The sequence below is a fragment of the Oryctolagus cuniculus genome, chromosome 10, assembly GCF_964237555.1.
Source record: "Oryctolagus cuniculus chromosome 10, mOryCun1.1, whole genome shotgun sequence".
In the NCBI taxonomy this organism is placed as follows: domain Eukaryota; kingdom Metazoa; phylum Chordata; class Mammalia; order Lagomorpha; family Leporidae; genus Oryctolagus; species Oryctolagus cuniculus.
In genome coordinates this window covers 31,370,748-31,395,029 of record NC_091441.1, presented here as the reverse complement: position 1 = coordinate 31,395,029, position 24,282 = coordinate 31,370,748, and the positions used below count along the sequence as shown (strand labels likewise).

The window sequence follows — 24,282 nt, the reverse complement described above, 5'->3', positions numbered from 1 at the left end:
CCAGGACCCCAGACTCTCTAAGGCAAGAATGTGCCGCTCCAGCAGGTTCCAGTTAGATCCAGAAGCCTGACCGGGGCCATTGCTGGGGTGATTAGAAAAACCTCTAGAAGGTTCTGTCCCTTCATGCTTCATCCACTCCCATCACAACTACAAGGACAGATAGCTGGCCGCCAGCCCGGGTCCCTCGAGGGCATGCATCATGCCAGCGTGAGCAGCGCAGAGCCTGGTGGGCACCAGGAGGAGGCGCCAAGGACCGACTCCAAACCCGGAAACAAGCTACCAAGGTGTTTCCTGGAGCTGTCAAATACGTGGGGGCAAATACTCTAGGCAAAATTAGAATTTTTCAGTTTAATTTTTAGCACATGTTATTTGTAAAGTCTAAGAAAAGTCTCATCAGCTTTCATGGAGTATCCTGCTTGATTTCTGTAACTCAGAAGCCAAGGAGCCGGGAATTTTTAGCTCTCTTCCACCACCTGGTGGCAAAATTTAAAATTGCAAGGGGTTGCCCATGGGCTGGAAAACATTGATTCCACAAACATTTATCTGGGTAGGGTAAGCTTTGTGTTAAGACAAGTAACTGTCGGTGGGAATATAAACTGGTAAAACTACTATGATGACAGTTTGGAGACACCCCAGAAATCTGAATATAGACCTACCATATGCCCCAGCCATCCCACTCCTGGGCATTTACCCAAGGGAAATGAAATCAACAAATAAGAGTTATCTACACCTCAATGTTTATTGCAGCTCAATTCACAATAGCTAAGACATGGAATCAACCTAAATGCCCATCAATTGAAGACTGTTTAAAGAAATTATGGGATATTTACTCTATGGAATACTACACAGCAGTAAAAAATGAAATCTGGTCATTTGCAACAAAATGGATGAATCTGGAAAACATTATACTTGGTGAAATAAGCCAGTTCCAAAAGGACAAATACTATATGTTCTCCCTGATCTGTGAGAACTAATAGGGCACCTAAAAGGAAATCTCTAGAAGTGAAACTGACACTTTGAGAAGCAATGACTTGACAGCCCTTGTCTTGACTGTCCAGGAACAGTTTTTTTTTTTTTTTTCCTCTTCTCCATACTATTTGTTGAACTCTTTACTTAACATAGAGTTAATCATATGTGTATAAAGTCAATTAAAAAAATAGATCTCAGTGAAAAATAAAAGTGGGAATAGAGAGGGAGGAGGAAGTTTATACCTGTAGAGCTGTATAGTTCTGCATACATTCCAATGGACTTACTTACTATATTCCTCAAGTTGTACTTATGAAATTTGTATTCATTAAATAAAAGGTTCCTTTTTTGGGAAAAAAAAAAGAAGACAGGTAAGATGTACTGTAACTAATTTAAGAAATTTTACTAACAAGACTAAATACTACTACAGAGCTAATCCTACTACTATGGCAATTATGAAATAATGAAATTAAACAATCAGGGGAACACAGACACAATGTGGAAGAACACAAAAGCCATCCAATCTCCTAATTCCAAGCATTAGCTAACTTCAAACAGAAACTGGGGCCAGCAGTGTGGCACGGTGGGTTAAACAGCCACTTGCATTGCCCACAACCCATGTTGGAGACCCAGCTGCTCTGTTTCTGATCCATCTCTCTGCTAATGCACCTAGGAAGGCAGCAGAAGATGGCCCATGGACGTGGGTCCCTGCCACACACATGGGAGACCTGGATGGAGTTCCTGGCTCCTGGCTTTGGCCTGGCCCAGACTTGTTTGTTGCAACCTTTGGGGAAATGAACCAGTGGATGGAAGAGTTCCGTGTCACTCTTCCTTTCAAATAAATAAATCCAAAAAGGCAGGCAGGCAGGGCCAGAGCTGTGGTGTAGCGGGTGAAGCTTCTGCCTGTAGTGCCAGCAGCCCATACAGGCACCGGTTCGAGTCCTGGCTGCTCCACTTCCGATCCAGCTCTCTGCTATGGCCTTTGAAAACAGTAAAAGATGGCCCAAGTCCTTGGGCCCCTGCATCTGCTTGGGATACCTGGAACAGATTCCTGGCTCCTGGCTTCAGCCTGGCCTATCCTCAGCCATTGTGGCCATTTGGGGAGTGAACCAGTAGATGGAAGATTTCTCTCTCTCTTTCTCCTTCTCTCTCTGTATTTCTGCCTTTCAAATAAATAAATGAATCTTTATATATATTTTAAAAAAAAGGAAGGCAGGCCATCCCACCTGGCCTGTATTAATTCTCTACTGCTGAAAAATAGATTACATTAAAAGGGTCACACACAGTCCTCAAGGTCAAGGATGCTGCGTTGTGACTGTGGCTCCGGGTATCTCAGGAAGTTGCAAGGCAGCTGCCCACTGGGGCCCACTGTCCCCTGAAGGCTCCCGGGGAGCTGAGGAACCACGGCCCAGCCCGCTCCTGGGCTTCTTGGTGAGTTTCCTGCTGGCTGTATGCCCATCATCGCTGCAGGGACTTCTGCATTAATCTGCTCACACGGCAACATGCTTCCTGCAGAGCAAGACGAGACTTCGATAAGCTAATCTCAGCGCCCGATTCAAGGCCATGCTACTGCCAAGTGGCAGGAGTTCCCAGCCAGCCCAGACCCCAGCTCCCGGCCTGATGTACCCACCGCCCCTGGGTCTGAACGGAGGCTCCGCTCAGATCCATCAGGCGCTGCTAGGTCTCCTCGCTGCCAGCGGTGGTCACCTACAGTGTGGCCACCTCTAGCCCAAGTTTTGCTTTTCCGCAAGAACTCAAACTTCAGACAGAAGATGCTGGGGTGCTGAACCAGCCGCGCCACTTAGGAATTCTGGGGCCTCTCACAAGCAGGGGACTGCACCAGTCAGTGCCTCTACTGCTTAGAATCCTTTCTATTGCAAGACACAAAATCAACTCAAAGCCATCTAAACCAAAATCATGAGTTCGCGTAACTGAGAGGTCTGTGGCTAGCCCTGGCTTGCACTGCTGGATTCAGAGATTTGACCAGGTTACTAAGACTTTCTTTTGTTTGTTTGTTTTGGTTTTGTTTTTGACAGGCAGAGTGGACAGTGAGAGAGAGAGACAGAGAGAAAGGTCTTCCTTTTTTCCGTTGGTTCACCCCCACAATGGCCGCTGTGGCTGGTGCGCTGATCCGAAGCCAGGAGCCAGGTGCTTCTCCTGGTCTCCATGTGGGTGCAGGGCCCAAGGACCTGGGCCATCCTCCACTGCACTCCCGGGCCACAGCAGAGAGCTGGACTGGAAGAGGAGCAACCGGGACAGAATCCAGTGCCCCGACCGGGACTAGAACCTGGTGTGCCGGCGCCACAGGCAGAGGATTAGCCTATTGAGCCGCGGCGCCGGCCAAGACTTGTTTCTTTTCTTTGGGCTCTGCCTTGGCTGTGCCGGTTTCCTTCTCAAGCTGCACGTGGTGGATCTAGGCATGCGCCCTCCAGGAAAAGGAGAGAGAACCTCCTCCCCAACGTCTGCAACAGACCTGACCCAGCACTGCCGTGTTCACATCGCTCCAGGGCCAGAGGCCCAGGACACCGCTCCGCTCCATGAGGAGCGAGAACAGGGCTGAGAGTGGAAATTGAGGATTTTTGCAGCGAACGCAGAGCTGGTGAACAGCAAAGCAAACAATGCCAACTGCACTCGCCGGTTGTTTAAAAAGCTGTACGCATACGCATTCCTTTACCTCTGCCCAAATGGATGATGCAGTCACTCCTCTCTTCTCCTTGCAAAGCTACCGCCCCCCGCCCAGCACACTGTCCATGCCTCTGCCTGCGTTTCTCTGGAGGTACTCTGGCATCCCCGGTCTGCTCCCCCAGCCTGAGCTCTCCAGACGACCCCTGACCACTCACCCACCACATCTGCTCCTGCTTCGCAGGCTACGTGGGTTTGCCCTTCCTCCTGCTCAAGCCCCTTGCCATCACTTCTCCACCGGCTCCAGCCCTCAGGGTCTTCCCACTTCTTCAATTTCCAAAACTTGCCATCTTTAATAACGTATGACGTATGCCCTGTGTTTTTCTTCCCTAATTTCTGTTCCTTCTTGGGCACCTTACCTCCCCAAGCACCTCTAGCAAAGACAGTTTCTCCTCTCTTCTCACGAATGAGTGATGAAGCCAGCCCAAGAACTCTCTGATCAACAGAAATACTAATGGTTTTGTTGTTGTTCCCATAATCTGAAGGGAGCAGAGGCAAGCCTGGCAGAGGTGCCAAGTAGCTCACACCAGGTGGGATCCTAGAGACCAGGGCTTGGCCAAGCAGAGGCCACGATGCCACAGAATGAGGGTGGGGTGAGGTGTGTTATCAGGTGTACCAAGTCATGTTACAGTCGAGAGGCTGGATTTTTGTCACTAAGGTTAGAAGCAAAGCAGACTGAGGCCAGCACAGGAATGGAATACAAGGGACCAACACCCAGGAGGCTAAAGTGCCCAAGGGCTACCTGAAGGATAGTTCTTAAGACAGGTTTGCTCTGCAAACGAGCAAGGGTTCGGGTAATTGTTCAAATTTCAGACAGACAAGGAATTCCAAGGACTCATTGCCATCAAAATATGATGAAGATGAGGAAAGTTCAATATCTACTGTCCCGGAAGACAACCTACAGTGTGTGCCAGTTTTTTTGGTTTCATCATCAAAAGGCAACAAGCCGGTGAACAGAGGGCCAGCATGCGGCACAGCTCGCTGAACTGCACTGGGGAGGCCCGCACCGCCTGTCAGAGGGCCGCCTCCATCTCAGCTGCTCTGCTTCCAATCCAGCTCCTTGCTAGTGTGCCTGGGCAGGCAGATGGCCCCAGTGCTTAGGGCCCTGGCACCCACACGGGAAGCCAGGATGAGGTTCCTAGCTGCTGGCTTCGGCCTGGATCAGCTCCAGCTGTTGCGACCATTGGGGATTGAACTGGTAAGTAGAAGATATATTCTGTCATTCTGCCTTCCAAATAAATAAATCTTTAAAGAAAAAAAAAAAGAAACAGCATGCTAGACTGGAAGAGAAAATGCATTATCCTACAAAGTGTTCTTTATCATGTGTATATATAAAGAACTCATAAAGCAAAAAGTAGTTTCTTAAAAATAGCCCTATGGACTTTTTTGAGGGCTGGACAAGAAATACACAAAACAAGCCAACAAGCGTGTGTACACACACACACAAATTGGGGATACAGCAAAGGGATACAGGCACCAACTGAAAGAGCTCCCAGGGGCCAAAGAAGGGGCAATCTGAACAAAGAAATATAATATCGGATCATAATCCAATGTCAAACAACCATGAGTCCACATGATGTAAGTGACTGGGTACCTAAACAAACGACAACCATGGCAGCTTCCCAGTAATGTGTGTAGATGCTCCACCTTCAAGGAGGTGAAGCCTAACTCCCTGTTCAAAGTAAGAGCCCTCGGTAGACTTCCTCCCACACACAGTGTGGAGGAGGACAGGGTTGGGGAGAAACAACTTTCCAGTCAAAACAGCTGCCACGTGCGTCCAGTAGGTGACCCGGTCAGCACCAACACTAGCGACTCATGTTGACAGCACGTGCCTATCATGTGATGAGAACAGCGTATTACCTGGGGTCTTTCACCCAAAACTCCCACCCTTGCCCAACTGTGAGAACTATCTAACTCAGCAGCGGGAACTTCTGTAAAATGCCTCACCAGTGCCCCTCACAATGTCAACTCCATCGCCAACAAGCACAAAGTCTGAGAAACCCTCACAGCCCAGAGGGGTCTAAGATGTGGTGATGTGTGGTATCCCGGGTAGGATCCCAGGGCAGGAAAGGAAAGCAGGTAAAATCTAGTCAGTCTGAATGAAGTGCGGACTCTCGTCGGTGACAAGTGAGTTACTAACAGGCCACCAGGAAACCACGTCAGCCTGGAAGGTGCTCAGGTCAGTCTCAACCTACTGGCTAGGCTGTGCTGTGTCATGTATAATGATGTACACACACCCAACTGTATGTCTTCAGCCAGTTAAACAAGGTAACACATAAACTTGCAGAAGGCAGTTGACCTTCCTGGTTAATGAAATCCATTCTGAATTGCTGTCTGGCTGCCCTGGAGAGCACGGCTGTCGACATCCAGGCTGGCATCCCCCTGCCTCGTAGTCTTAGTAATAATCCTCGCGTTGCAAAGACGCCTGTGCGGAAGGCAGGGGCCAGGACAGGCCTGGACACCCCTCCCGAGGAGAGCCTGGCAGCAAGCCGTCATTCAGTACTTCAGTGTCCTCCTTTCAGACCTTTGGGAGAAATTTCTGGCTGTATCAAGTTGAATGTACGGGAAGCACCTGAAATAGAACTTCCAACAAACGAACTTGGCCAAAATGAAATCACGTAACTTCCAAGTCGTCCCCACATTTCTCTGGTTCTCCAGACGGGAAGACATACAAGTTTAGCTTCTCGCTTTTCATTGACTAATTTCCAGTCCTGTAATGAATGATTCTTCTATTTAATGTCCCTCACACCCTCCCTTTCCCCTTCTGCCAGGAACTTTCCTCTTTTACCAGGAACTCTGGATTGGTTTTCACATCTCCCTTCTCTAGCTAGAATTGCCTTTTATTTTCCTAAGGAGTAATTCTAATCATGTCTGCATCCTATTCAAGCATCTTCACCAACTCGTCATGACTGAGGATTGTAAATGCTTTAGTATAGTAAAGCATAAAGTCCTCCATGACAAGACCCACACATACAGAGCCGATGGAGGGCGCAGCAGGTAAAGCCGCCACCTGCAATGCCAGCATCCCATATGGGCACCAGTTTGAGACCCGGCTACTCCACTTCCAATCCAGCTCCCTACTGATGTACCTGGGAAAGCAGCATAAGATGGCCTGTTTCAGCCCCTGTACCCACATCTTGACATGGCACAGCCCAGGCCATTGCAACCATTCGGGAGTGAGTATCTCTCCCTCTGTAACTCTGCCTTTCAAATAAATGAAAAACAAATCTTCAATAAAGACCCAAACATACAAACCACACTACCATGCAAACCACATGTGCTGCCAGCAGATTAAGTCACTACTCCCAAAATAAATCAACTTCTACTTTCGTTTGTATATGTGGTTAAGTCTACACTTAATGCCCTTGACCTTCACTTTGTCAAAAATCTAACCCATCCTTTAATATAATTAATTTAAAAAAAGAAACCACAAATCCATTACCTGTATGAAAAATGCTTCCCTTTGAGTGAAGAACGCCAGGTAGAAAACAGAGGGGTCAGTACTGTGGTACAAAGCTGCTTCCTGCAACACTATCATCCCTTGAGTGCTATTTCATGTCTGGGCTGCTCCACTTCCAATCCAGCTGCTTGCTAATGCCCTGTTAGATGATCTAAGTGCTTAGGCCCCTGCCATCCATGTAGGCAGGAGACCTGGATGGAATTAGAGGCTCCTGGAACCATTTGAGGAAGTGAACCAGCAGATAGAAGGTTTGTTTTTTTGTTTGTTTGTTTTGTTTTGTTTTTTTGACAGGCAGTCAGACAGTGAGACAGAAAGGTCTTCCTTTTTTCGTTGGTTCACCCCCCAAATGGTCTCTACGGCCGGCGTGCTGCACATCTGAAGCCAGGAGCCAGGTGCTTCCTCCTGGTCTCCCATACAGGTGGCAGGACCCAAGCACTTGGGCCATCCTCCACTGCCTTCCCGGGCCACAGCAGAGAGTTGGACTGGAAGAGGAGCAACCGGGACAGAATCTGGCACCCCAACAGGGACTAGAACCCGGGGTGCTGGTGCCGCAGGCGGAGGATTAGCTAAGTGAGCCGCAGCGCCAGCCAGAAGGTATCCCTCTAACTCCGCCTTTCAAATAAATTATCTTATGAAAATGCAGAGTGGCTGGCGCTGTGGCACAGCAGGTTAACGCCTTGGCCTGAAGCACCAGCATCCCATATGGGCGCTGGTTGGAGTCCCAGCTGCTCCATTTCCGATCCAGCTCTCTGCCATGGCCTGAGAAAGCAGTAGAAGTCGGTCCAAGTTATTGGGCCGCTGCACCAGCGTAGGAGACCTGAAAGAAGCCCCTGGCTCCTGGCTTCCGATTGGCGGAGCTCCAGCTGTTGCAGCCAATTAGGGAGTGAACCAAAGGATGTAACACCTCTCTCTGCCTCTCCTCTCTGTATAATTCAAATAAATAAATAATCTTTGAAAAAATTATAAAACCATTTTACAACTCCAATGCTGTAACTATTTCAGGCAATGCCAACAAGTATAGTGAGAGGATAAGATATGCAAAGTTTCAGGGTATCATCCAAAAAATATTCAGTTATGAAAAGAAAAATCCTTTCAGACCCAACAGGCACTGCTGAATCTTCTCCTTGCCAACATCTACAAAATGTTATTGTATCTAGTTTTGCTTTTAGGCAGGAACCTACACCTCAGACAGCAGACACTGGGGCACTGAATCAGCCACGCCACTTAGGAATTCTGGGGCCTCTACAATGAAGGGACTATACCGGTCAGTCCCATTATTGGTCACAACTTTTCTTGTGCAATACACAAAACCCAACTCAAATCCATTTAAGCCAAAGGGAGAATCATTAGGTCATGTAACTGAAAAGTCTCTGGCTAGCACTGGCTTCAAGTGCTGCTGGGCTCAAAACCAGCTGCCAGTCACCAGGACCTGTGTGCTTGTCCACCTCCAGGCTCTGCCTTAGCCGGGCTGGTCTTCTCCTCAAGCTCCACGTGGCAGTTCCAGGCACTTACCCTCCAGAAAAAGCACCTCCTCCCCAACATTTGGAACAAACCAAATAAATAATAATAATATATTAATAATATATTATATATTATAACATAATAACAATATAATAAATAATAATTTGTAACAAACCAAATAAATAAAAGGCCAGCACAGTCATGTTCACCTCTCTCCAGGGCCCGAGGCACAGGACGTGCTACTTTAGTTTTGAGCCAGGACACTGCATCCGGAAGCACAAAGATTAAGCAGGGACAGGAGGGCCTGTCTTTCCACCAGATGGATACTGGGCAGGTGGGTGGCAAAAATAACAAATGCCCACTACACTCGCTAATTTCCAGACTGCAGTTATATAAATGTATAAAGCCCACTGCCTCTACTTTGCAAATCTTTACGTATGTTACTAAACACTAGGCAGTTGTACCACAGTGGTAATGTGCATATTTAGATATGGAAAAGGGGGGCAGCAGTTTAGGGAACCTTATACCCCACATGGGAACGTCTGGGCTCAAGTCAGGACAGCAATGATAGTGACAGTTCAAGTACTTCAGTCTCTGGCACCCAGCTCCCAGCTTTGGCCTGCCCTGCCCTAGCTATTGTGGGCATCTGAGGGAGGGAACAAGTGGACTGAAGATCTGTCTCTGCCTTTCAAATGACAGGGACCAGCGCTGTGGCATAGCAAGTTAAGCTTCTACCTGCAATGTCGGCAACCTTATGGGAGCCGGTTCCAAGACCCAGCTGCTCCACTTCTGATTCAGCTTCCTGTTAACTTTCCTGGGAAATCAGTGGAAGATGGCCCAAGTCCTCGGGCCTCTGCACCCACACGGGAGACCTGGAAGAAGCTCCTAGCTCCGGGCTTTGGCATGGCCCAGCTCTGGCCATTACAGCCATTTGGAGGGTGAACCAGAAGGAAGATCTCTCTCTCCTCCTCTTTCAAATAAATTTTTTTAAAAAATCTTAACAAAAATTGTACATTAAGAACAAGGCATTAAAATAATCAACCACTAAGCATTAAAGACTCTTGCAAAAGCCCAGTCTTGAATTACCTAGGTCTACCCAAAATTCAAGTAAAATGGGTTAAGATGCACACATACCACTTTTTCTACATAATTTCAATTGTTTTAAATGACACAAACCACAGAAAGTTATCACGCAACATGGAACTTTTATTTAACGTGATTTCTGTACATGAGGAGTAGGAGAGTATCCGTTTACAAATGGAATTGATTTTACTAGAAGAAACAATAAAACCAAACCAGTATTTGATGTGAATCCATAGGAGTTTAAGCTTCAAATCCAGCCAAGAAGTTTGTTACAATCTCCTTCAGCTTGGCATCCGACTCTTCTGAGATCTTCCCGTCAGTCCTACCGAAGACAGAAGCAGACGATGAGTTCTGACTCGGACAAAAGTATCACGTCTAGCCTAGCTACAGAACTGATAACAATTCTTAAAACTATCATAAAACTTCTCTCTCTCTCTGCCTCTTTGTAACTCTATCGTTCAAATAAATAAATAAATCTTAAAAAAAATAAAATAAAAATAAACACTATCATAAAACTTAACTGTTTACAAAAAGAGGCCAACATCTGCGTCCATACCTGATATTACCCAACAGGGCTTGATGTTGGCTGACAACATGCGACAAGAAAGCATTCTCAAATTTTGTGATCTTGCTGGGCTCCAATTTATCAAGGTACCCCCTCACACCCGCATAGATAACAGCCACTTGTTCTTCAATAGCCATGGGAGCTGAAAAAAAAAAAAACAGACTGTTAAGTGAGCTGCACAAAACCCACCATGTTACCACAGTCAGAGAAACTTACTTTTCCTCCAACGATTACCATGATCCCATAATCACCCTCTCTCACAGGTAATCTGAGTGGCCAGCACTCCACTCAATTCTCCTTCCTACCTCAAGCCCACAAGAAAGTGTAATCTTTGGGTATATCCCTAAGCACTGCTTGTTAAAATGTCCACGTTTATACTGTTTTGGGGGGAGGGCAAAACCATACTAATATCACTTCAATCTCCCAAATTCCACATTCATATAGCCAAGAGGGCGGGGGAATCTTGGAGTTCCTAATTACTAAAAGCAAGGTAACATATATAGTAAGTTTTTCTACTTATTAAGCTCATAGCACTTATATTCCCATGGTAATAAAAGACCATACTGTAAGTTAAGCACATTCGAAAGGCAGCGAGTGCACCGTAGATAAAAGGTAACAGCATGCAATACAGCTTGTGATATGTAGTGCAACTCTATAGGCCTGGGAAAACTAACATACAGAAGGAACTTAATAAAGAACTCACAATACTGTCCTTGCTTCAGCAACTCCGTCAGACGCACACCACGACTCAAGAGCTGTTGAGTGGCAGCATCAAGGTCAGAACCAAACTGAGCAAAAGCAGCAACCTCACGATACTGCGCCAATTCCAGCTTCATGGTACCTGCCACCTGAAATACAGAAATCAGTGGTATTGTAACCCAATGACATACCACGCTATTCAAACACAGTTCATAAGGTTCTAACCCAATGCTATCCACACCTCCCTGCCACTGTGATCCATAATTACCTGCTTCATAGCTCTGGTTTGGGCAGCAGATCCGACACGGGACACAGACAAACCCACATTAATGGCAGGGCGGATACCTTTATAGAACAACTCTGTTTCCAAGAAGATCTACAATGCAAGAATACAAACAATAGTAAGTTTAAAGTAAGTTAGCTTCAAACTTGAGTCAAAAATGCCACAAAACTGAGGGAGAATGCTAAATATCTTAAATAATCACCCAAATCTATTTTACGAGGCAGAGAAACAGATTTATAGAGAGCTGCTCACCCCAACAGCTGTAGATGGGCCAAGGGGGAGAACCCAGGCCTCCTAGGTGAGTGGCAGGGACTCCAGCTATTTGAGCCATCACCGCTGTCTCCTGGGTTCTCCACTGTCATGAGCTAAAATTCCTGGGAAATGGGTATCAACCACTATGCTAAATGTCTAGCTCCTTAAAAAAGTTTTTTTTAATCTGAGACACAGAGTCTCCCTACATTGAATTGAGGAAAACACAGGTAACATTTATATTAAAATATATGAAACTGAAGCAATATGACTTCTGGGATATGCTTCAAAATTATCTAGGAGTAGAGAACAGCAGCTGAGTAAAAATCAAACATGATGGATGAGGCATGGTATTTGGGGTGGGGGCTTTATTACACTATTTCCTGTTCTTCCGTATACTGCGGACTCTTCCACTAGGCAGGCAGGCAGTAGTTAAGCCATGTCCTAGAATGCTTGCACCCTCTACTAGAGTGCCTGGGTTCAAGTTCTAGCTCCATCTCCAATTCCAGCTTCTTGCTAATGCACACCATAGAAGGCAGCACTACTTGGGTCCTTGCCACCCACATGGGACAGCTTAATTGTATTCCAGGTTCCTGGCTTCAGCCTGGTCCAGCCCCAGTTGCTCTGCACATTTGGGGAATGGAACAGGAGATGGAAGATCTGTCTCTCTCTTTTTCAAATGAAAGTAAGTAAAAATAATTTGACAATCTATTCACGTGGTGGAATGAGAAGGCCATGCCAAGGTGGCCACTGGCAAGCGAGCGTCAGTTACTCAGGAATGGCTTTGAAACCCACCTGGCAATAGAGCCTGTCTGGCAACAGGCTGTGATTGGATGGCTTTGGAAACTGCCTGGCAACAGGCTGGGATTGGTTGGGGGACAGACTGCCCCTGGAGCAGATTGGCTGGTCTTGGCTATATAAGATGTGGTACCAACTGAAATAAACGAGTCTGCAGGCTGCTCGCCTCAGGCCTGCTTTCACCCGACTCCCGGAGTCTGTGTGGTGACTCCTCGCCTCTTGCCCCCACCACGCTCCTCCTCTCAGAAAGGAATCCACTCTGCAACATTGTTAAGAAATCAACTGCAACATCTTCATAATCACAAGTCTCAACCAAGACCTTGGGACAATTCAGAGGTTTTTTTTACATTTTAATTGTGCATACCTGTCCATCAGTGATGGAAATGACATTGGTTGGAATGTAAGCAGACACATCCCCAGCCTGTGTTTCTATGACTGGTAACGCAGTCAAGGAGCCACCACCAAAAGAGTCGTTCATTTTGGCTGCTCTCTCCAGCAGCCGGGAGTGTAGGTAGAACACATCACCAGGGTAGGCCTCACGACCAGGGGGCCGGCGGAGCAACAGCGACATCTGGCGGTAAGCAACAGCCTACAGTACAGAAGAGGATTGTGAAGTTCACTTGTTACAGAGGAGCCACACTTATCAACTCCAGTTCAAACATACAAACCACAAAACATCTAATTCCTTTCACCTGTTTGGACAAGTCGTCATAGATGATCAAAGCATGCTTGCCGTTATCTCTAAAGTACTCTCCCATAGAACAGCCAGAATAAGGAGCCAGGTACTGAAGTGGGGCAGCATCCGAAGCAGTAGCTGACACCACAATGGTGTATTTCATGGCATCTGGAGAGGAAGTAAATTTTACAAGGTTATCAATATTGTGTTTTCAAACCAGAGGCTACCATAACAAAAACTGAACAAAAACTGAAATTTACTATTAAGAATTAAGCAGAGTCAAATAGTTTGCACTTTAAAGAAACCAACAAAACCTTTATTGTTTTATGTTATCCAAGACAACTGTCTTAGAAAGTTCAGTTCATTAGGGAGTAATTAAAATCTGCTTTCATTAAGCAGAAGATGTTCTTAGATCATCAGCCACAGGTCTTATGCTAACGGCAAGGAGACTAAGTTCTTGAATACCTGCATCTGTCAGTCTCTTCACCAACTGGGCAACAGTGGATCTCTTCTGACCAATAGCAACATAGATGCAGTACAGCTTCTTTTTTTCATCAGTTCCATCATTGAAACGTTTCTGATTAATAATTGTGTCAATAGCAATGGATGTTTTCCTATAAAGACAAAGTAAACATAAATCTTATTAAATAATTCAAAGGATTTACCAACCAAAATCTTTCTACTAACTCTCATATCACTTTCTACAGTCCCAATTACATCCAATACATTTACCATTCCAAGACTAAACAGTAATTTTCACAAATAGCAAAATTTAGCTAGAATTTTCTAATATGATTTGAGTCTTTACCCTGTCTGTCTGTCACCAATAATCAGCTCACGCTGACCACGACCAATCGGCACCAAGCTATCCACAGCCTTAATGCCAGTTTGCATTGGTTCCCGCACAGAGATTCGAGGAATGATTCCAGGGGCTTTCAGGCCAACTCGCCTACGAGTCTTGGAACCAATTGGACCCTGCAAAAAAGACAACAAAAAGGAACTCTCAGAATAATCAGTTTTGATATGCGTTAAAAGATGCAACCATACTTACTAACCATTAAACCTACCTTTCCATCAATGGCATTACCAAGGGCATCTACTACACGACCCAACAGCTCCTCACCAACTGGAACATCCACAATGGCACCTGTCCTCTTCACAATATCTCCTTCCTTGATGAGTTTATCATTCCCAAACACGACAACACCAACATTGTCGGGCTCCAAGTTCAGAGACATACCCTGCACGAAAGCCAAAACTGGGTATCAACAAAGCTAGAAAGGTACTACTCCTTATACATCAAAACATGCTATGAAAACAGCCAGGACGGAAGGAGTACTGTCCTTTCCATCTGGCTTACTCTGGAGTAATTTCCAACAGCCAACCTTCTTCAGCTAAGACTGTTATTAAAAAAAAAAAAAAAAACTTATTTTCATCTATTTTAAAGGCAAAGTGAAACAGAGACAGAGGGAAGGAGCGAGACAATCTTTCATCTACTGGTTCGCTCCCCAAATGCCCACAGGCTGCACAGGCCAGCGCCAGGATTCCCTTACTCCCGCTGGGTCCTCCCACATGTGTCAGAGAGGTCCAAGGACCTGACCCAGCAATCCTGCCTCCTGGGATGCATTAGCAGGAAGCTGGATCAGATATGCAGCAGCCAAGACTTGAATTGGCATGCCACATAAATGCCATCACAGTGAAGATATTTAAAATATCATACTCCCTGAATATCAAGGCTACAACAGTCCTAACATGCTCATAACATCCCCAAAGAAATCGAAGTAGTAAATTTTTCCCACTGCATTTTATCTACAGCTTTGAGCTGGATAACCAGTATGAAATAGTGAATGGAAGTTTTAAGGCACTCTTGACTTACACCTTTTTAATCTTCAAAAGCTCCATACACAGTTTAAAAGATTATCTGGTGGGCCGGCGCCACGGCTCACTAGGCTAATCCTCCACCTTGCAGCGCCGGCACACTGGGTTCTAGTCCCGGTCGGGGTACCGGATTCTGTCCCAGTTGCCCCTCTTCCAGGCCAGCTCTCTGCTGTGGCCAGGGAGTGCAGTGGAGGATGGCCCAAGTACTTGGGCCCTGCACTGCATGGGAGACCAGGAGAAGTACCTGGCTCCTGCCATCAGATCAGCGCGGTGCGCTGGCCACAGCACGCCAGCAGCGGCGGCCATTGGAGGGTGAACCAATGGCAAAGGAAGACCTTTCTCTCTGTCTCTCTCTCTCACTGTCCACTGTGCCTGTCAAAAAAAAAAAAAAAAAAAAAAAGATTATCTGGGGCCGGTGCTGTGGCGCAGCAGGTTAATGCCCTGGCCTGAAGCACCAGCATCTCATAGGGGCGCCGGTTCAAGACCCGGCCGCTCCACTTCTGATCCAGCTCTCTGCTATAGCCTGGGATAGCAGAAGATGGCCCAAGTCCTTGGGCCCCTGCACCCACGTGGGAGACCCGGAAGAAGCTCCTGGCTTCGGAACAGCACAGCTCCAGCCGTTGCGGCCATCTGGAGAGTGAACCGTTGGTTGGAAGACCTCTCTCTCTCTGCCTCTCTGTGGAACTCAGACTTTCAAATAAATAAATAAATCTTCAAAAAAGCTAATTTGGGTGAAGTTCTGCTTAATTTTGTATTTTGGAGTTGGTGGCTACAACTTATGATTTAATCAGTTCCTGGAGTAAAAGAAGCCAGACAACCTGGTCGATCAAAACCTGTTTATTCTCTTTGTATCTATGATATATTCAAGGAGGGAAAAATGAGAAATGGAGACTTAAAAACTTTTAAAAAACCTGACACAATCTGTAAATGAATATAACTGAGAAGACCGAAATCTCACTTCAGAATTTACCTTTAAGCCTGAGGAAAACTCTACCATTTCTTCTGCTTGAACATTCCGAAGCCCGTGTACTCGGGCAATACCATCACCAATACTTAAGACACGCCCAGTCTCTTCAAGGTCAACAGAGGTATCAGCTCCAAGAATTCGCTCTTCAAGAATAGAGGACATCTCAGCAGTGCCTATTGAGAAAGGACAAGTCCATTTAAAGTAGTAACCAAGATCTTTCCACCTACCACCGAGGGCAGGTGCCCGGCCTAGTGACTATGTTGGTCCCTGACACCCCACACCCCAATCAGAGTTCCTGGGTTCACATCCCAGCTCCATTCCAGGCTCTAGCAAGTGACAGCTTAAGTACGTGGGTCCCTGTCACCCAGGTGGGAGATCAGGGCTGGTTCCCAGCCTTGACCCGGTCTAGTCCTATTGGATTTTTCCCCCCTTTTTTAAAAGGTTTATTTATTTATTTGAAAATCAAGGATTACAGAGAGAGGGAGAGACAGAGAGAGTTCAATCTTCCATCGAATGGTTAACTCCACAGACAGCCACAAAGGCCAGGGCTGGGCCAGGCCAAAGCCAGGAGCTTCTTCCAGGTTTCCTCTGTGGATGCAAGGGCCCTACACCTTGAGCCATCCTCCACTGTTTTTCCCAGGCCATTAGCACAGAGCTGGATGAGATGTGGAGCAGCCGGGATATGAACCAGTCCATTTGGGATGTGGGGGTTGTAGGCAGCAGCTCTACCTGCTACACCAAACACTGGCCCCAAAAAGGTTTCTGTGCCTCAAATAAATACAATAAATGTTTCTTTAAAAAATCCATTTCTCAATAACATAAAACTTTTTAAATCTTAATAAAAATTTACATTTTTTTTTGACAGGCAGAGTGGACAGTGAGAGAGAGAGACAGAGAGAAAGGTCTTCCTTTTTCCGTTGGTTCACCCTCCACTGGCCGCTGCGGCTGGCACGCTGCAGCCGGCGCACCACACTGATCCAATGCCAGGAGCCAGGTGCTTCTCCTGGTCTCCCACGCGGGTGCAGGGCCCAAGGACTTGAGCCATCCTCCACTGCCTCCCCGGGCCACAGCAGAGAGCTGGACAGGAAGAGGAACAACCGGAACAGAATCCGGTGCCCCAACCGGGACTAGAACCTGGTGTGCCAGCACCGCAGGTGCAGGATTAGCCTACTGAGCCGCGGTGCCAGCCAAAAAATTACATTCTAAAGTATAACACAAGATTCTATTGTGAAAAGCTGGCTACCCAGGCGCTGGCACTGTGGCACAGCAGGTAAAGCTGCCACCTGTGGTGCCAGCATCCCATATGGGTGCCAGTTTGAGTCCTGGCTGCTCCACTTCTGATCCAGCTCTCTGCAATGGCCTAGGAAAGCAGCAGAGGATGGCCAAGGTCCTTGGGCTCTTGCACCTGCATGGGAGACCCGGAAGAAGCTCCTGGCTCCGGTTCAGCTCAGCTCCGGCTATAGCGGCCATTTGGGGAGTGAACCAGTGGATGCAAGACTTCTCTCTCTCTGCCCCTACCTCTCTGTAACTCTGCCTTTCAAATAAATAAACCCTTTGTAAAAGAAAGAAAAGCTGGCTGCCTAGCACAATGGAAATTATCTGAGTAATCTGAAAGAAAAAAAAAAATCTTCACAAGACAAATGTAAGCCAAACAAGCTAACAAAATTATTCAACATTACCATAATGTTGTTCCTTTTCTTGTAACTTAATTCTAAAGAATCTGTATCTCTGCTGAAACCTGATTTTTTTTGCTAAACTCCATAAAAAAGCCTATTTCAAAATGGCAGTCTAGGGGCCAGTGTTGTGGCATAGTAATGCCACCTCCTGAGACACCTGCAACCACACAGGTGCCTGCCTGTTAACTGTCCCGGCCACTCCACTTCCAATCCAGCTCCCTAATGGCCCAGAAAAACAGCAGATGAATAATGTTCAGGCCCGTGCCACCCATGTGGGAGACACAGATGAAGCTCCTGGCTCCCAGCTCCGGTCTGGCCAGCTCTCGACATCAGGGTGATGATCTGGGGAGTGACCAGCCGATCGAAGACCTCTCTTTCTCTCCCTCTCTCTGTAATTTTGCCTTTCAAATGAATAAATACATTTTTAAAAAATAAAAATGCAGTCCATTTAAAAAGCAACTGTTAAGCTGTCCCTTGAAGTTACCAATACTATTCTTTTACATCTCTTAGTGTGTGTATAAATAATTATTTAAAGAGTCTTGGGCCAGCACTGTGGTAAAGTGGGTAAAGCTGCTGCCTGCAATGCCAGCATCCCATATAGGTGCTGGTTCAAGTTCATATAGCTGCTTCACTAATCTAGCTCCTTGCTAACGGGCTGGGAAAAGCAGCAGAAGATGACACAAGTGCTTGGCCCCTATGACCCTCGTAGGAGACCCAGAAGAAGCTCCAGGCTTCGGCATGGCCCGGCCCTCATGCTGCAGCCATCTGTATAAGTGAACCAGCAGATGAAAGCTGTCTCTCCCTCCCTGCTAACTATTTCACATAAATAAATCTTTAAAACAATAAAAAATTCTGGGGCCGGCGCTGGCATCCCAGATGGGCGCCTGTTCTAGTCCCAGCTGCTCGTCTTCCAATCCAGCTCTCTGCTATGGCCTGGGATAGCAGTGGAGGATGGCCCGGGTCCCTGGGCCCCTGCACCTGCATGGGAGACCAGGGGGAGGCTCCTGGCTTCAGATCGGCGTAGCTCTGGCCGTTATGGCCATTTGGGGGGAGGTGAACCAACGGAAGGAAGACCGTTCTGTCTCTCTCTCTCTCTCTGTAACTCTACCTCTCAAATAAATAAAATATTTAAAAATAAATAAAAGAATCCTAATACACATCTCAGAAATTTCCCCACCTTTAGCTATCTTCCTATGTTCACCTCCCTGCTCCGTGATGGCAGGTGCAATGTACAAGCTCATAAGCTATCAGATTTACAGTAGCATCTATTGCCTTCAAAAAAACCTATAAATAAGAATCGCTTGTTTTTGAACAGTTCTGAGGAGAAGGAAGAAAAATCTTTCTAAGATTCAGGGCCGACACTGTGGCACAGTATGTTAATCCCTGCCTACAGCATTGGCATCCCATGTGGGCACAGGTTCTAGTCCCAGCTGCTCCTCTTCCAATCCAGCTCTCTACTGTGGCCTGGGAAAGCAGTAGAAGATGGCCCAAGTGCTTGAGCCCCTGCACCCACATGGGAGACCAGGAAGAAGCTCCTGGCTCCTGGCTTCAGATTGGTGCAGCTCCGGCTGTTGCGGCCATTTAGGGAGTGCACCAACAGAAGGAAGACCTTTCTGTCTCTCCTTCTCACTGTCTGTAACTCTAGCTCTCAAATTAAAAAAAAAAAAAAAAAAGAATCTAAGATTCTACAGAAACTAAAAATTCACAAAGGGTTTTTAAAAAATCCGTAAGTTATGTAATCTGTCTTCATTTTAATGATAAGGTAGTAAGTGTGGTGCAGACTTAGAAACAGTAACTCACCAGTCTTCTGAAGACGCGTGTTAGAGGCATGAAGGTTCCTTGCGGCAATAAAAGATGATCCCAAAGCATTTTTGGAGACCTAGTGCAAGAATATTCTTAAATATCTGATCTTACTACATTATTGATGAAAATACAGATTATATTTAAAACACTCTGCTTAAATATCTCTTGATATATGTGAAAATCCTTTTAGCAGTCTTTGGTACACAGCAAGGCACTTAATAAAGCATTATAGGAAAATGAAGTCTATTTTAAGAAACAATTATCATTAAAGTTTCTTCTTTCCAAAGCACCCAGATCCTGCTATTTTGAGGTTGATGTAAATACTGTAGTAAAAATCCTCAATAAGGTAAACTGCTTCTTCCAAAGGGCAAATCTCCATATACTTCCAATTTTACTTAAAACAAAAACCAAGTAAATGAATGCAGGCATTTAGGTTAGGGTAGAAATCGTGATGTAGCGCATGTGGGTCTTTATTTACTGCCTTGAACCAAATCCTGCAACAATCTCCTCTCTCTCTTCTTCAAGCTGTCACGCTGTGAATGGTTAATTCTGCAGCTTCGAAGCCAGATAAAAATGGCTAAGGATGCTGGTGATGCTACCAGCCCTCGTGTTAGGACAGCAAAGCAGCCATTACGTGTATTTCACCTAACAAGTTGCAATTACCTTCAAGACAAAGAAATTAGGTAAATGCAAATGTGTTTACGCGGATTTAAGGGTATGTTCTTATTTTCAAGGCAATCGACCCTTACAGGGATTTTTCCAACTTTCTGTCCCATTTTACTTATATTCTCAATAACAATTCTTCAAAAATCCCAGTTGGACAACCCAAGGGCGACAGCTTTGGACGTGTCAGAGCACCGCCAAGCAAAAGCCGGCCAGCTTCCGTGCTGTCACCGTACGGGCCACCTGAAACGCTCCTTTGCACCCGGCCGGGATTTTCAGAATCGTTCCGGTATGGAGCACTGAGAGATCGCCTGCTTAAGCAGTCTAACCACCACCTTCATCCCTTCCTTTGCTTGAACTGACCTCCGAGGAGCGCAGGTGGGCCGCCGGGGCCTGCTGACCTTCCTACAATGTCAGCAGCCCAGAATGGCTTCAACCGGGGCAGACAGCGGTCCTCTGACCTTCACTGGGGACGCGCCCCGCAGCGCCGGCACAGGCCCCCCAGAACTAGCGCCCAAGCCCTGACCTTCACTCATGCCACCTTCTCCGGCCGCTCGCGCCCCCAGACCAAGGAAATCCCACTAAGGCCCCGTCTCTGCACAACACCCGGGTCATCGACTCCCCTGCCCGCCTCGGCACCACGCCGCTCGCAGGGCCATCCCCAGGGCCCCTCCGCAGCCTGCTCGGCCCAGCCCCAGCAGCCACGGGAGCAAGATGGCGGCGCCCGCCACAGCCCCTCACCCTCCCTGCAAAAAGAGCCCCGAAGACAGCGCAGCCCCGCGCGCCGCAGCCCCGCCGAGCCGCCTCCCTTGCAGGTCCCCGGCGCTCACCAGTCCGGCCCGCCGGGGAAGGGCGCGGGCCACGGCCGCGGCTACGCGCACGGACAGCATCTTCGCAGCTTCTCTTCGGGGTGACTCCTCCGCAGCCGCAGCCTTGCACTGACTGGGACAAAATGGCCGAGCGTCGAGGAAGGTCAAGGCGGCCGGCCCACCTGACCCGGAAGGACAACCTCTCTCTTTCCCCACCTCCCCGGACGCGAATCTGCCTGGGTTTGGTCCGATTACATTATTTTGAAGTATTATTTTTTTTAGTTAAACCTCAACATGAATGATTAGCCCTTCACCAGCCTCGGCTCCGGAATTCGTTCCGTATAAATTTCAGTCTTTCCAGTCGACCTTGTGGTGGCCCCGGGCGACCACGTGATCAGCGGAACTTGTGAAGAGCAGTCCCCTGCGCGAGGTGACCTGGGCGTCACCGCTGCGGCTCACTTGACCGTGAGAGATGAACCGTGTCCGCGGCGTTGAAAGATGGTGCGGTAGCCACCGAGAGCGGCCATCCCTCGGGGCGGCCACCTGTACGCCGCAGGTCGCTGACCCCACTCAGAATCGACCTTTGGGGGCACCCTGAATTTCTAACAAACACCCACCCTGTTCCAGGTGATCCGGAACGCGCCCAAGTTGGACCTTTTAGCTTTGATCTAGAAGGATCCTGTCTCTGAATTTGACCAAGTTGCTTAAAAAGTCTAACAAAGACAGGAGTCTCAGAGGAGTGGTTGCCAATCCTATTGAGAAGAATGGTCCAGAATTACGTTTCACTCCAGACCGGGCTAGGGCTTGAATGTTCTGCCGGCAACTAGTTTTACAACACTGGGGGTTCTATTTTTCTGGTGGAGTTCTTTCTATGTCTACTTAATAAATGGGGAGGAATTTTTCTTCCGCAGATTTTTTATAACATTTGAAATTTTTGTGATATGAACAGAGGAAGAGAGAAAGAGAGGGAGGGAGAGGGAGAGACTCTGGGTACTATGTCATCAGGGAAGCTATTTAACACTGCCTACACTTGTAGCTGTTCTGAAAAGCATCTTTCAGCTCCAGCCATCAAATCTTGGCTTTCAACCAAAACCTTCTGGGCTAAAAGGATTGTCTCCTGCAGCTTGCCTTGCAAGTGCGTGGTCAGCAATCCTTTTCTCTAATATCCAACTTCCTTTTCAAGGGGAGCCATGAGTCAATATGTCAATCCTCCAGGGAGGCATAGGCTAACAGAAAAATTATCTCTGGTTTATAAAAACAACAAAATTACATAGAGATTTTGTAAACCATGTAGTGATGAAAGTGGACAGCGATCACTTTTTTCCCATACCCAAGGGCTGCACCAATTTATCTGCAATTTGGTTACTGAGGTGAGATGCATTTTATTGAAACAAAATGATAAGCCATAAAACATAATACAGAGAGCTAGTCAGAATCCTCTGAAGAAGGGCTGGTGTTGTGATGCAGTCAGTAACGTCGCTACATGTGAGGCATCCCATGGCAGTGTCTGTTCCAGGGTCTGTTGGGCTCCTGTCACCCACATGGGAGACCTGGATGGAGTTCTAGGCTCCTAATTTCAGCGTGGTCCATCCCCAGCAGTTTGCAGCCACTAGAAAATGAACCAGTACATGTAAAATATCTCCCTCCCCCTCTTTTCCCCCCTCTCCCCACCTTTCAAATACATAAATCTTTTTTTAAGATTTATTTATTTTTTACTTGTGAGTCAGAGTTACACATAGAGAGGCAGAGAGAGAGAGGTCTTCCATCCGATGGTTCACTCCCCAACTGGACGCAATGGCTGGAACTGCGCTGATCCGAAGCCAGGAGCCAGGAGCTTCTTCTGGGTCTGCCACGTGGGTGCAGGGGCCCAAGGGCTTGGGCCCTGCTTGTGGCCCTGCTTTCCCAGGCCATAGCAGAGAGCTGGATCGGAAGTGGAGCAGCCAGGACTAGAACCGGTGCCCATATGGGATGCCGGTGCTTCAGGCCAGGGCGTTAACCTGCTGGGCCACAGCTCCGGCCCCTACATAAATCTTTTTAAAAGAGTTCTTTGAAGAGAAAGACTTAATAACTTTAAATATGCATCTACCTTAGGAGAAACACATTCAGCGCTAAGCCTGATCCACAATTTCATATTAAACCTCACAGAAAGTTGAGTACATGAGCCTTTGAGCTCTCTGCTTTTCCTAGTAACACAATGTACTATAAACGGTTGCCAATAGCAGTTTGGAAAGTGAAACACACAATGGAGCCAGACCATGTTGGTCAAGTTCTAGCTCTGCTATCCAACTTTAGTCAAGTCATTTAATCCATGTTTGCATGTTTTAATGTGAAAATGGGCAAAATAAGTTATGCCCACCAATTTCACCAGGTTCCTCTAAGAGTGAAACAAAAATGTAAAACAGAAAATTATATATTGCTGTATAAAGAACCTCTCATAGTGTTAAATAGAAAGTTTTGGAAGCAAGCAAGAACCTTAGGTAAGACAAGAAATGAATGAGGGAATGGCCACATTCTCCTGCAGCTGCCCAAGATGCCAAAATGTAAAGTCAAGAGGAAGAAGGTGACCCCAGCTCCTGCTATGTGAAGAAGCAGGAGGCCAAGGAGGTGGTAATTCTCCTGTTTGAGAAGAGACCTGAGAATTATGGCATCGGACAGGACATCCAACCCTCTAAGAAGAGCCTCATCCATTTTATTAGATGGCCTTGCTACATCTGGCTGCAACAGCACAGGGCCACCCTGTATAAGTGGTTGAAAGTGCATCTTGCCTTTAGCCACTACACCCAGACCCTGGACCTCCAGTCAGCCACTCAGCTGTGGAAGCTGGCCCACAAGTATAAACCAGAGACAAAACAAGAGAAGGAACACAGGCTGGTGCCCAGGGCCAAGAAGAAAGCTGCTGGCCAAGGTGACATCCCCACTAAGAGACCCTGCCTGTCCTCCTAGTGGAGGTCACCACTGTCATCACCTTTGGGGAGAATAAGAAGACTCAGCCAGTGGTGGTTGCACACGGTGTGGGGTCCACTTAGCTGGCTGGCTTCTTGCCTCCCTACATTGTGAATGGGGGTGCATTACTGCATCGTCAAGGAAAAGGCCAGGCTCAGTGTCTGTCCACAGGAAGACCTGCACCACCGTGGTCTTCTCTCAAAGGTGAACTCAGAAGACAAAGGAGCTCTGGCTAAGCTGGTGGAAGCCATCAGGACCAACTACAATGACAGATGATGGTGAGATCCACCATCACTGGGGAGGCGATGCATAGGATCCAAATCTGTGGCTTGCATTGCTAAGCTGTAACAGGCTAAAGAACTCACCACAGGGTTGGGATAGGTATGCATTTTTGAGCTTCCTGTACATAATAAAGATTCTCCTTTAAAAAAAAATGCCTTCTACACACCTACACTCTTAGCTCCTTGGCAGTGGGAACTAATTGGTGAGGTTAAAGTTGCTGCAGTTGGGGCCGGCGCTGTGGCTTGGTAGGTTGGGCCTTTGCAGTGCCAGCATCCCATAAGGGTGCCAATTCGTGTCTGGCCGCTCCTCTTCTGATCCAGCTTTCTGCTTACAGTCTCT

The 24,282-nt window shown here is 47.1% G+C and overlaps 1 protein-coding gene and 1 pseudogene across 1 annotated transcript; one reads left to right on the top strand and one right to left on the bottom strand.

Moving 5' to 3' along the window:
- Positions 1-9,754: 9,754 nt before the first annotated feature.
- On the bottom strand, positions 9,755-21,165 carry ATP5F1A (ATP synthase F1 subunit alpha). The gene is made up of 12 exons (XM_002713512.5): positions 20,740-21,165; positions 19,244-19,322; positions 15,771-15,940; positions 13,990-14,163; positions 13,731-13,897; positions 13,388-13,536; positions 12,939-13,090; positions 12,611-12,835; positions 11,185-11,292; positions 10,921-11,065; positions 10,209-10,359; positions 9,755-9,974 (listed from the first exon to the last, which is right to left on the bottom strand). Exons 1-12 carry the CDS (start codon positions 20,797-20,799, stop codon positions 9,893-9,895), a joined length of 1,662 nt encoding a protein of 553 aa, XP_002713558.1. The 5' UTR covers positions 20,800-21,165; the 3' UTR covers positions 9,755-9,892.
- A 1,960-nt stretch (positions 21,166-23,125) lies between these two features.
- LOC100338817 (large ribosomal subunit protein eL8-like) lies at positions 23,126-24,089 on the top strand (annotated as a pseudogene).
- Positions 24,090-24,282: the final 193 nt, after the last annotated feature.